Below are 10900 nucleotides of genomic sequence, written 5' to 3' on the forward strand. Positions count from 1 at the left end.
GGTGCGACTCGTATTTATAGAACTGTCCTTGGTCATGAGGTCACCATTCTTGGGAACCAATCATATTATACAAATCTGTGATTACACAAGTTATGGGCCCTGTCCAGAATTATTCACTGCGCCACAGATCTTGGCCCATCCCTTACAGGAAGGAACAGGGCCTTCCTTGAGTGCTAGATTTCACCCCTACTATAGAGAGACTTACATTTCTCAGTATAACATGATATAAAACCACTACAGTAATGTGTATGGAGAAAAAGTGTCTGTAATTCAGTGTGTTCAAGTTTTTAGTGAGGGGGAATGACAGACATACATTGTTCACCTCCTCTCCTTCTACCGGATATGGTCGTTTGGTTCCTCTCGGGTGATTGGCCTCTGAGGGGGCGTCCATCGTCCAATAGGAACCCTGAAAACACAGATGGGAGGATTCTCTATGAAGATCTATGTTTAAACAAAAGGAAACAAAATCATGTCAGCCTATTTCTAATAGTTCATTAGTGATGACATCACCTTCCCAGGGTCGCTCTGTGGCCGAGGAACTTTCCGGAAGCATTTGTTGAGGGACAGGTTATGGCGGATGGAGTTCTGTCAGAGAAGAATGAAGAGTGCTGTGATTCAATCACAAATCTATTTGGCTCTTTTCTTATACAATAGACCAAACACTAACTACAGGCAATAGGGCATGAACATTTGAACATGTATTGTGGGATGGGAACCAGTCCATATGTGATGGAAAAAGGGTTTGAATTATAGTGTTATGGGAACCCCTATGAACATTGGATTATGTGGGTGTCCCAGTTGGTCTAGCCCACTACTATCTGGACACCTGATGGGTTAGGGCAGTGGTTCTCAAACCTCTCCTCGGGGACCACCAGCCGTTCCACATATTTGATCTGTTCCACCACCAGCACACCTGATTCAACTAATCAAGTACAAACCATAATTGCTTTGTACTTGATTAGTTGAATCAGGTGAGCTGGTGGTGGAACAGATCAAATATGTGGAGCGGCTGGGGCGCCCCGAGGAGAGGGTTGAGAAACACTGGTCTAGCCCACTACTATCTGGACACCTGAAGGGTTAGGGTAACCCATGTATTGTTAAAATAAGGGTATCTGCACACCTTATGATGGGAGAATAAAACATTCCTTTTGGCCACTTGACTAATTGGACACAAGGAATAGATGTGTGTTTCACAAGAGTAATCACATTTCAAAGTCGTCCTGTGTACCTTCCATCCCCTGCCCACTCTGCTGTAGTACGGGAACGTGTCACTGATCCAGGTGTAGATGTCATTCAAACTCAACTTCCTGCCCGGGGCGAGATCTATTGCCATGGCGATGAGAGTGGCGTAGCTGTGAGGGGGCTTCCCTTTGGAGTTGGAGGGAGAGGGGGATGGGGTGGAGGGAGATGGGAGATCTCCTCCTCTCACCCTCCCTGTCGTCTCTCTCCTTCGTTCCCTCTCTCCATCTCCTCCTCTGTCTTTTCCAGATCGCAGACCACTTATTCCCAGTTGGGGAAGCCAGTCTATACTGGTCAAACTGGAGTTCAGGTCCGAAGACATGGTCTCTCTCTCTCTCTCTCTCTCTCTGTCAGTAGCCTGTGGGATAGTCAGAGAGAACAGTGAATGATGACAGCTGGTCCACTTGCATAGGAAGAGATCAGCCAGACTCCCCCACAACACAATGAAACACTGTCAACAACACTGCACTTCTAGACACTAGCCAGTATTGTTTACATAAGTTGAAACTCGAGATCTATGAGCTGCAGTGGAAACATAAGCCTACCATTCACAAAAAAACATAGCGGGGATGTGTCAATGCAAGTTGGAGTCATAGTCCCCAGTATAGACTGGGGAGAGAATGATCTTACCTCTCCCAATTCACTGCAGGCCTGAAGCCTCAGTGTTTCTATTTGATGTCCTCATCCAATGTTGCACGACTGGGAGAGTCGTCAGCTTAGTGTTCATCCCTCTCTCTCTTCCTTTCTCTTTCTTTCATTCTCATTAAGTCGATCCTCTCCGGTGTGTCGTATCGAGTGTTCTTGTTTTAGAAAGTTTATTTTAGTTTGGAGGGAAAGCGCAGACTACTGCTTCCTTTTTCTCTCTCTCTTTCCCCTCCCTTTCTGTCTCTCCATGAATAACGTCACCCTCTCCTCCCCCCTCTGTGACATCACAGGTCCTCTGCCTCCGCCTCGGAGGGTTGGCCACACCCTCTGCTTCTCCCAGATTGAGGTAAGAGTTTCCCCTTTAGCACAGTTACACTGTAGGGGAGTGAATAATGGAAGAGCTGCAAGTGTGTACCAGGCAGACACAGAGCAAAGTCCATATCTTATAACACAACATCGAAAGGCCCTGTTACTCCTCTGTGCACTTCCATTTCCCTCCTTATACTGTTCACTGAAGAGACAATCCACATAAGACATCATATTGTAAAAGAAAGGTCAGTTTAAAAATGCCCGAAAATAAGTAATAATGGAGGGATGCACGATTTGATTTATTTTTTTATTCCACAGGCATTCGGTAGTACAGTGTTTTGGGGAGCAGTGGCAGAGCACATCTTTTCCCTACAGAGAGCTGAAGAAGGAAAGCAGGCCGGTATCGGGGGACGGGTGTGCTAACAGCTTCTGAATCTGTAGACGGAGAAGTGAATATATTAGGTCGATAACCCTCCCCTATTTTCAGCGTGCCCGTGGCTAAACTTTACATAACGTCTTATGACACAAGAGTAACTGCCCATTTCTTTCATGCAGTATCAAGTTTCAAGTTTCTTTATATTGAATATTATTTTGGCCGTTTGTGAAACTGAAACACAAGAATATTTAGTGACACGTCAGGCCATGGCATCAGTATGTTCGTTCCATTTCAGGTCTGACTGAATCTGGACTCCAAGCACCACCTTGACACTTCTACATGTTGGTAGCTAGAGTATATGTGTAGTATATGCAGTATATGTGGCCAATAATATGACTTATGAATTAACCATGGTCTAGTACCTCCTTAAAGTTGGGGTGCTTGGCGTCTTGGACCAGCTGTAGCAAAACGGCTTCTGTGGTCGTCAGGAAAGCTCCACTCTGCCTCAACCGTGACAGCGCGAACAACCGGTCTGTCTGACTGAGGACATAAACGGAGAACAAATAATCAATACATCTATGGCTAATAGTCACCAGACACATGGGAGAAAAAAGAACAAAAGGGCAAAAGCGTAATATTCCATCACTGCAGTGAAAATAGGATAGAGTGTTTACCTTCGGGATGAGACAGCATCAGCCACAATATGGACCTCAACCCCTCTCTCTAACAGGTCAAACGTCGTGCACTGAAGGGGCACATCATGAAGGGTGGATGAGAACTTTTCACAGTATAGATCAAGCAAACTGTATACACTACTGTGTATACCTATCTAGATGATTTTCGTAGGATTTGATAAAGGCTCCTCAAGATTTTTTGATAACTCAACAAAACAATCTTATTCAGTCTATCCCTCAATCAAACAGGATACAGTACACAGATGACAGAACAGGTGTGATGTCACAGGTCACATGGGCAGCCCTGGTCCCCTCTCACCGCGATGCAGGCCTGGGCCTCTATCCCACACAAGATGGCTATCTTGGGGTCCCCTAGGGCCTTCAGCTCCTTCTCCACAGTCTCTGTCATCATAGTGAACTTGGTCTTAGCGTGGGCTGTCAGGTCCCCGGCCCCCAGCTCTGGTACCGTGGGGCCCAGGCCTTTGGGGTACTGCTCCGTCACGATGGCAGGGATGCTTAGGACACGGCTGGCCTTGGGAAGACAGACAGGCAAAATACAACAACAGGTTACAACAAAGTTCTTGGATCTGAGCAATATTGCTAACACTGTGTGTGTGTGTGTGTGTGTGTGTGTATGTGTGTGTGTGTGTGTGTGTGTGTGTGTGTGTGTGTGTGTGTAGTGTGTGTGTGTGTGAAGTACCTGTAGCAGCCTGGCAGCGTTGCTAACTATGTTGGTGAACTGAAAGATGTTGGGTCTGAACTTCTCCTGCATGTCACACAGCAGGAGCACCGAGCCCTTGCTGGACAACCTGCCGATGCCTGCCACTGGAGAAACAAGAGGTTCACTGGTGAGAAAATAGCTGCTTTGCTTGAAGGGCATATTTACACAGCCGCAGGTGGCTGTGGCTCAGGAGGTAGTGTCGGCGGTTCTGCGGTTTGATCCCTGGCTGGCCACATGTCGAGGTGTCCTTGGGCAAGACACTGACTGAACCCCAAATTGCTCCCAATGAGTGGGCTGATGGCGCCTTGCATGGTAGCTTGCCATCGTCGGTGTGTGAACGTGTGTGGTGTGTGGCGTGTGAATGTGGTGTGTGGTGTGTGTGAATGAGACGCCATTGTAAAGCGCTTTGGAATAAGGCGTTATATAAGTGCGGTCCTTTTACCACTTACAAAGTATTAAAAAGAGAGGTCATTTGATTGGATTCAAGAGGCTGCATCAATGATGAGGGAATGGCTTTGGTTTGTTGAATTCAGCGACCCTAAGCATTCTGGTTTGATGCCACAAGTGACACCACAGGATGGAGAGGAAAGGTGTGGTGCATATTTCATCCTATTTTATTCATCCCTTATTTTACCAGGTAAATTGACAGAGAACATATTCTCTTTTGCAGCAACGACCTGGGGTGAGGAAGAGATGCAGGGCAGAGGAGAGGGGATGAATAAGCCAACTGAAAGCTGGGGATCCGATGATTAAGTGGCCCCAATAGTATGAGGGCCAGATTGGGAAGTTAGCAGGACACCTAGCTATAAGCCTAACTCTTGCGATAATGCCATGGGACCTTTAACACCTCGGGGTCCCTTTAGACCAGAGGGAAGAGTGACATCTACTCTACTGGTGTTCCAACACAACTTCCAGCAGCACTTATTTTGTTCCCCCCTGTTTTACAGTCAAACTTAGGCAGTTGTTAGGCTAGTAACCAATTTAGTCTTACCCTTTCTCAACATGTACACAACATAAGAGCACACATTCTGGTTCAGGACTGTAGTGTCATGGTTACATCCAGGTTTGCCAACTTTTGGGTACCTGGCTGGCTGGATTTTTTAGATTTTTGGGCAGCGTGAGAGCGTGAGGCTGAAGATGAAAGCGTGTGTCACACGCCAGATTAAAGCGTGAGAGTTGTCAACCATGTTACATGTCTGTATATATACAGAGTGCAAGCTTATCGCCTCTATCAGTGTATCGCCTCTAACCCTAGTAAGTAACCCATGTCCCCCGGCCCTTTTCACGTTTGCACATTATGTCAATCATTCAATGCACTTATTTGCAGAGATAGTGCTCAGTGCTGATCTACAGTTCCTGTATTCAGAGCATGCGAGGAGCTAGTAAGAAAATAAAGGAATCAACATAAACATGCTAAAGGAAAGGCAAAGGAATAAAACGTACTGTTGTCAGTAGGTCCGACGTCTGGAATGGAAAGTTGAATGATCAACTCTCAGGTGAGTTTACGCGTCCTGGACAGTGACGCCCCCCTCTCTTATTGGCACATTCTGGAGGAAACAAAATTAATGTTTTTGCTGTATTAATGTAATTTTGACAGAGCAAAGTGATCAAAGCTAACAAAAGACTACAATTTAATTAAATTTAAATTAAATTGAAGCTAACAAAAGACGACACATTAATCTGATAGAACATAGACTAGATCAGAGAAAGAGAAAGGAGTTGCACACACTTCATAACTGCACGCCAAGGTGGTGAGAAACCAAGCAACTTCTAATGTTACGCAAAAACGCCCCCTCGCAGTCAGTTGAACCAATCGGATGAAGAGCCTTGGACAATGACATTTGCCTTAGCCAATGACATGCAGCGTCTTTTGCATAACGTGTGCACTGTAAAACGCCCCCTCACAGTCAGTGAACCAATCGAATGGAGAGCCTCGGACAATGACATTTGCCTTAGCCAATGACATGCAGCGTTTTTTTTGCATAACGTGTAGCACTGTAAAACGCCCCCTCACAGTCAGTGAACCAATCGGGTGAAGAGCCTTGGACAATGACATTTGCCTTAGCCAATGACATGCAGCGATTATTGCATAACGCGTAAACCGCTAGTGCACACACACACACACACACACATGACACCAGCTGATAATGTCTGACAATGCAGAATCCCCTTCTCCAGAAACGCAGAAAGATGAGCCTGCGACCCCACAACCACCCACGGAGGAGCCCGACGAAACGCCCGACGAAAAGAAAAAAAGTGAGATTGTGTGCAAATATTTGACTAAAAGTTTAATTAAAAAGAGATCACGACTCGAGCAATCTGTTTACTATTCTTCGTTGGACTGGTTGGTACATTGCTACTTTCGCAAATGTGACCCGGAAAAGGTCGACTGGCAGTTGTTTTAGCCAATCAAATAGAAAAGAAATGTTTGACCAGCGAATGGGTGATGAGCAGTTGATATACGTTCTGTATGAGGGCGGGCGTTGGGAGGATAGGCTAATGTTTTGCTAGCATTACATTGCAAGCTGCTAATATAATTCTGTCAAAATAGTAACTGTGACACCATGAGTTACAAGCATTGGATTTCAATGCTAAGACAGTGTTTTAATTATTCCGAATGATTTTTTTAAAATCCAGAAACAGAAACATTTTTATCTTATTTCAAATAACGTAGATTAAAGGCATTACCAATAGTTGAATAGTGTTTCTAAGAGGTTAAGATGTAATTCTTATAGTAATAGTTTCTTGATTGATATCTAAATCTGTTTAGGCCCTACTTTCTGTGCAAAACCATTATGACATCACTACCCATTGATTGACTTCCTGTCTCCCTCCTTAGTTGATGTGCTGTTGAAGGCAGTGGGAGACACTCCCATCATGAAGACAAAGAAGTGGTCGATGGAGAAAGGGAGGACGGTGCACTCGCTCTCTCTGTTCATCTCTCGCTTCCTCAAACTGGAGGCCAATGAGCAGCTGGTGAGAATAATTTTTCTATAGCTGCTTCTCTATCGTCTCTAAGATCGCAAGGTCGGCAGATCGGCAGTTCGAGCCCCGGCTGGTCACATGTCGAGGTGTCCTTGGGCAAGACACTGAATCCTAACTTGCTCCCTGCCTCTCTCCCTCCTCCCTCTCTCTCCCTCCTCCCTCTCTCTCTCCCTCCCGTCTCTCTCTCTCCCTCCTCTCTCTCTCTCTCTCCCTCCTCTCTCTCTCTCCCTCCTCTCTCTCCCTCTCTCTCTCTCTCTCTCTCTCTCTCTCCCCCCCCACCCTTCGGCCCTCTGCCAGACTGGTGGGCAGCAAGGTTGTCTCCCGTCATCTGCACTGATGTGAAAACAAATATCCAGGGTGCATCTCAAATCTCAATAGTCTAAAATGGCTTCCTCTCCTTATCTCCTGTCCCGTTCTTCACTGATGTGGAAGTACTGTGTTCACATCATGCAGGTGAAGGAAAGACAAACAGATGCATAGGTGACAGTGACGGCACACTGTGACTTTATAAAGGACAGGGTAGAATTAGGAGCTTTGCGTTGCTTAGGTCAGGCTATCACATACAGCAATTGTCTTAAACTCAACTTGGCATGTCCTGTGGCTTGTTGTTGTTGTTTTTTCTTATTTAATTCTGAACATAGATTTCTCTCTGTATCTCTCCCCTTCCTTCTTTCTCTCTTTCAGTTCATTTACGTCAATCAGTCTTTCGCTCCGTCGCCGGATCAAGAAGTAGGAGTGCTGTTTGAAGTGAGTACTTGGCATAACACTAATAATTCATCACAGAATGAATCTGTTAAGAGTTGTGTTTAATGTCAAGTTGTGGCCTAAACTGACCACAATAATAAGGGTTATATTACCTTTTGACACTTGACAGTTTTCCTTGACTAAAATATGTATTCTTTAACTCAGTTATTTTTGCTCAGAGTAGGGCCCATGGGTTAGTAGTTTCTGTGTGTGTCATACCACCATTCCACCAGCAGAGGGGGCTGAAAGTGAGCAGTTCCCGCTTAAACCACTCTAATCCTGGTTTAAAACGACTGCACAAAAGTCATTACAGTGTAGTACACAGTAGGGGGGTAGGTCTAAATTACTGTCCTCAAGCATACAGTCCATTGAGTCTAGATTGACAAGAAGCATTAAGTTCCATCTGTGGACAGTGACAGCAGGAAGGGTTTATAGCAATTACGCAATATAAACAACTTTTTCAACTGACACCCATGGCCTCCCTCCACTCTTCTGTCAGTCTTGTTGTATGTCCCGTTCTCCATAAAGACTGACTCCTCTCCTTCTTCTCTCTCCCTCTGTTTTGCAGTGTTTCGGCAGCGATGGGAAGCTGGTGTTACATTACTGTAAATCTCAAGCCTGGGGTTAAGAGTTTTTTTGCCATTTTTTTCTCCCTTACCCCTCTCTAACAATTGTCGGATGGACATATCACACACACACCGTTTTTACTCCTTCCTTATTAGAACTAATGTTATTGTCATATTTTCATTGCGAATTATTTCTTGTTTATGTACATAACCAAATGTAAATAAATTATTGCAACTATGTATAACCCTCTAGCCTCTATCCTTGATGATTTTGGGAATTGATCCAAATTACATTAAACAATTCGTGGACACAGGACTTCGCTTTGCAGTGTGTCGGCACTGATTGAGAAGGGGAAAAGGAGAAAAATCATCCATCCAGATGAGATGCTTACACTATATTTTATTATGCACTGGGGGGGAATGGTTAAAAAAAACACGCAGCGCAACACACACACACACACACACACACACACACTGTAATGACATCATACTAACAGAGGGCACACGTTAGGTTAGGGTTAGTAAACAGAGTGGGAGAATGGGAACTATAGGGGAAGAAGGAGGGAGGGAGTGGGAGAGAGAGGGAGAAGTACAGTAACAGATGGACTTAGAGGGATTACATGGATTCCGGATGGGTCTGTGACACCAAGAAAGACAGAAAAAGGAAGAGGCTGGCAGAGAGGGGACACACACACACTCATCCCAGAGTGGGAGAGGCAGGAGAGGATAGAGAGAGGAGTTCGGCCGGAGGAGAGGTAAGGGTCACAGCTGCTCATTATGACGGAGGGGTGTTCCCCGAGAGAGAGGGGTAGGAAAAGCCAGAGCAAAGAAGAGAAGGAGGAAAAAGGAAGAGTGAGAAAGTGTGTAGAGTGGGACACAGAAGACTGATAAAAAGAGGGAAAGTGTAGAGTGTATAGAATCCAGAGACAATTGGGAAAGCAAAGATTAATTTTGTGACATCTGCCACTAAATTAGATAGTAGAGAAGGTTGTGTTATCGGTATACTGGGGAGGACTGTGGTTCGGCTCGGCTCGGCTCAGCTCAGGGCTTTGGTTTGGTGTCGGCGGTGATGATGAGGGAGCTCTTTTTGAGTGGGGGGTGTGTGTGTGTCTGTCTGCAACCGGTGAAAACAACTCTCCCTCTTCTTTTCTCTCTCTCTTCCGCCCCATTTTCTTTCGTTTCCCTCTCTCTCCGCGCCCTCCTGCAGAGAAAGCTGTGTAGTGTAGAGAGGATAGAGGATGAAAGCTGTGGAGATTATGACCGAAATTGCTTCTGAGCGTATTATGAAAAAAAGGCTTCCCAAAGGTTGAGGAAAGGGTCTGAGTGAGTAGACAGGGTATGAGAGCAGGCAGTGGAAAGTCAACCAGACAGGAATGTATCTAACAGTTATGTATTTCATATTATTTAGTGAATATTGTCTCGATATGTATTGAGGTAAATGGACACATGTGCATCTGAGAGATAATGGTTACCACTCTGAGATGTAGAAAGGAATTGATACATGATCAATAAGAATAATTATGCTCTGCCATTACTAATTGTATTCAAGATGAATTAAAGGGGAAAACTGGGATTGGTACATACATTTTTGGACTTCTGGATTTGGAAATTCAAGATATATAGCTATTGATGCTTGTAGAATATAACTATACATGTATATCATGGGCTTAGCTCAACTGTCATCATACACCATCAGAACCCCCCCAAAAAGCTTGTTTTACTGCATTGTTTGTAAATAATTGAATTGCAAACAAACATTGTGTAGATTCAACATATGGTTAAAACAATCATATTGATTGTATGGGTGGTTAGTCCTTGCATCCATAGCTCCCTCTATGAATTTGAGAATGGTTACATTTCTCTAGCCCCTCCCTTCAGCTATTTACAAAGAAAAGTGTTGTTGAAAAGTGTTGCTGATCTCCAGAATGTGCAAGAACAATGCTAAGAATAGAAGAACAGTGAAACCTGTAGAGAAAGAAAGAAAGCCAGAATGTCTTATTTTGGTTATCACTGCAACAGTGCACTGAAATGCTATCACATGTAACAGTCTGTTGAATTGCTACTGATATGCATTACCCTAATACAATGTTGTCGGAAGCATAGTCTAAGGAAAGGATATCATCATATTGTATGATGTTTCCCTCCCTGCAAGAATGATGAGAGTCAATGGATAACTGGCAGGATTATGTTTGAAATGTCACTGGGGTCGTCTGCCCTACACAGAGATATTGTGTTTATTACATAGAATGGATAAGACAAATGCAGAAATGATGTAACACTTTACATAATGGTTGTCTTTATAAAGGGTTTATAGTTTTCAAGTTGGTGTGTACAGTACATTATAAACCGATTGTTAATTCATGTGTTTATAAAGTGTTAAAAGCAGTGCAGCCACATACACTACAAGCTCACTTGTGTTACACAACCAGTGAATAATAGCCGTTTATTATGATTTCTAAAATATACAACTTTTTTTGAAGTGTTTCACAAAGTGTTTCTGAAATGATATGAATGGTGACCTGAATCATGTGACAGCTTGATTGTTTTGTGTTCTGTTTGAACATTTGAATTGGAATGCATCACCTTGGGGATTGTGTTGTGTTATACTGTCATATTATATATAATATCAAAAGTAATAGTT

The 10900-nt window shown here is 44.1% G+C and overlaps 3 protein-coding genes across 6 annotated transcripts in view; 1 reads left to right on the forward strand and 2 right to left on the reverse strand.

The window, feature by feature from the left end:
* Nucleotides 1-2097, reverse strand: part of foxj2 (forkhead box J2) — a 5718-nt gene extending 3621 nt beyond the window's left edge. For all 4 annotated transcript variants that reach the window (XM_080540207.1, XM_080540205.1, XM_080540204.1 and 1 more), the window contains exons 1-4: nt 1870-2097; nt 1229-1597; nt 511-585; nt 314-406 (exon numbers count right to left, since the gene is read on the reverse strand). In XM_080540207.1, the coding sequence (XP_080396333.1) occupies nt 314-406; nt 511-585; nt 1229-1561 (501 nt within the window). In that variant the 5' untranslated portion in view covers nt 1562-1597; nt 1870-2097. The remainder of the gene's footprint in view (nt 1-313; nt 407-510; nt 586-1228; nt 1598-1869) is intronic.
* A 393-nt stretch (nt 2098-2490) lies between these two features.
* On the reverse strand, nt 2491-5729 carry isoc2 (isochorismatase domain containing 2). Its single transcript, XM_080540234.1, has 7 exons — nt 5694-5729; nt 5408-5511; nt 3944-4068; nt 3563-3775; nt 3244-3314; nt 2992-3109; nt 2491-2628 (listed from the first exon to the last, which is right to left on the reverse strand). Coding segments are annotated over exons 2-7 (594 nt in total). The 5' UTR covers nt 5409-5511; nt 5694-5729; the 3' UTR covers nt 2491-2562.
* Nucleotides 5730-6108: 379 nt separating this feature from the next.
* On the forward strand, nt 6109-8438 carry atg12 (ATG12 autophagy related 12 homolog). Its single transcript, XM_080540241.1, has 4 exons — nt 6109-6220; nt 6804-6940; nt 7634-7696; nt 8262-8438. The coding sequence occupies exons 1-4, from the start codon at nt 6112-6114 to the stop codon at nt 8319-8321; spliced, it is 369 nt and encodes a 122-aa protein (XP_080396367.1). The 5' UTR covers nt 6109-6111; the 3' UTR covers nt 8322-8438.
* The last annotated feature ends 2462 nt before the right edge of the window (nt 8439-10900 follow it).

Source organism: Nansenia antarctica, assembly GCF_963989245.1.
Source record: "Nansenia antarctica genome assembly, chromosome: 10".
In the NCBI taxonomy this organism is placed as follows: Eukaryota; Metazoa; Chordata; class Actinopteri; order Argentiniformes; family Microstomatidae; genus Nansenia; species Nansenia antarctica.

Excerpts from the sequence above, each read along its gene's own strand:
- isoc2 (XM_080540234.1), bottom strand. Across the intron at positions 3,110-3,243 it reads GATGCTGTCTCATCCCGAAG|TCAGACAGACCGGTTGTTCG; the intron begins GTAAACACTCTA and ends TTATGTCCTCAG. Across the intron at positions 2,629-2,991 it reads AGCACCCCAACTTTAAGGAG|ATTCAGAAGCTGTTAGCACA; the intron begins GTACTAGACCAT and ends CTCCGTCTACAG.
- atg12 (XM_080540241.1), top strand. The coding sequence starts at position 6,112 with ATGTCTGACAATGCAGAATCCCCTTCTCCAGAAACGCAGAAAGATGAG. Across the intron at positions 6,221-6,803 it reads GCCCGACGAAAAGAAAAAAA|TTGATGTGCTGTTGAAGGCA; the intron begins GTGAGATTGTGT and ends CTCCCTCCTTAG. Across the intron at positions 7,697-8,261 it reads AAGTAGGAGTGCTGTTTGAA|TGTTTCGGCAGCGATGGGAA; the intron begins GTGAGTACTTGG and ends TCTGTTTTGCAG.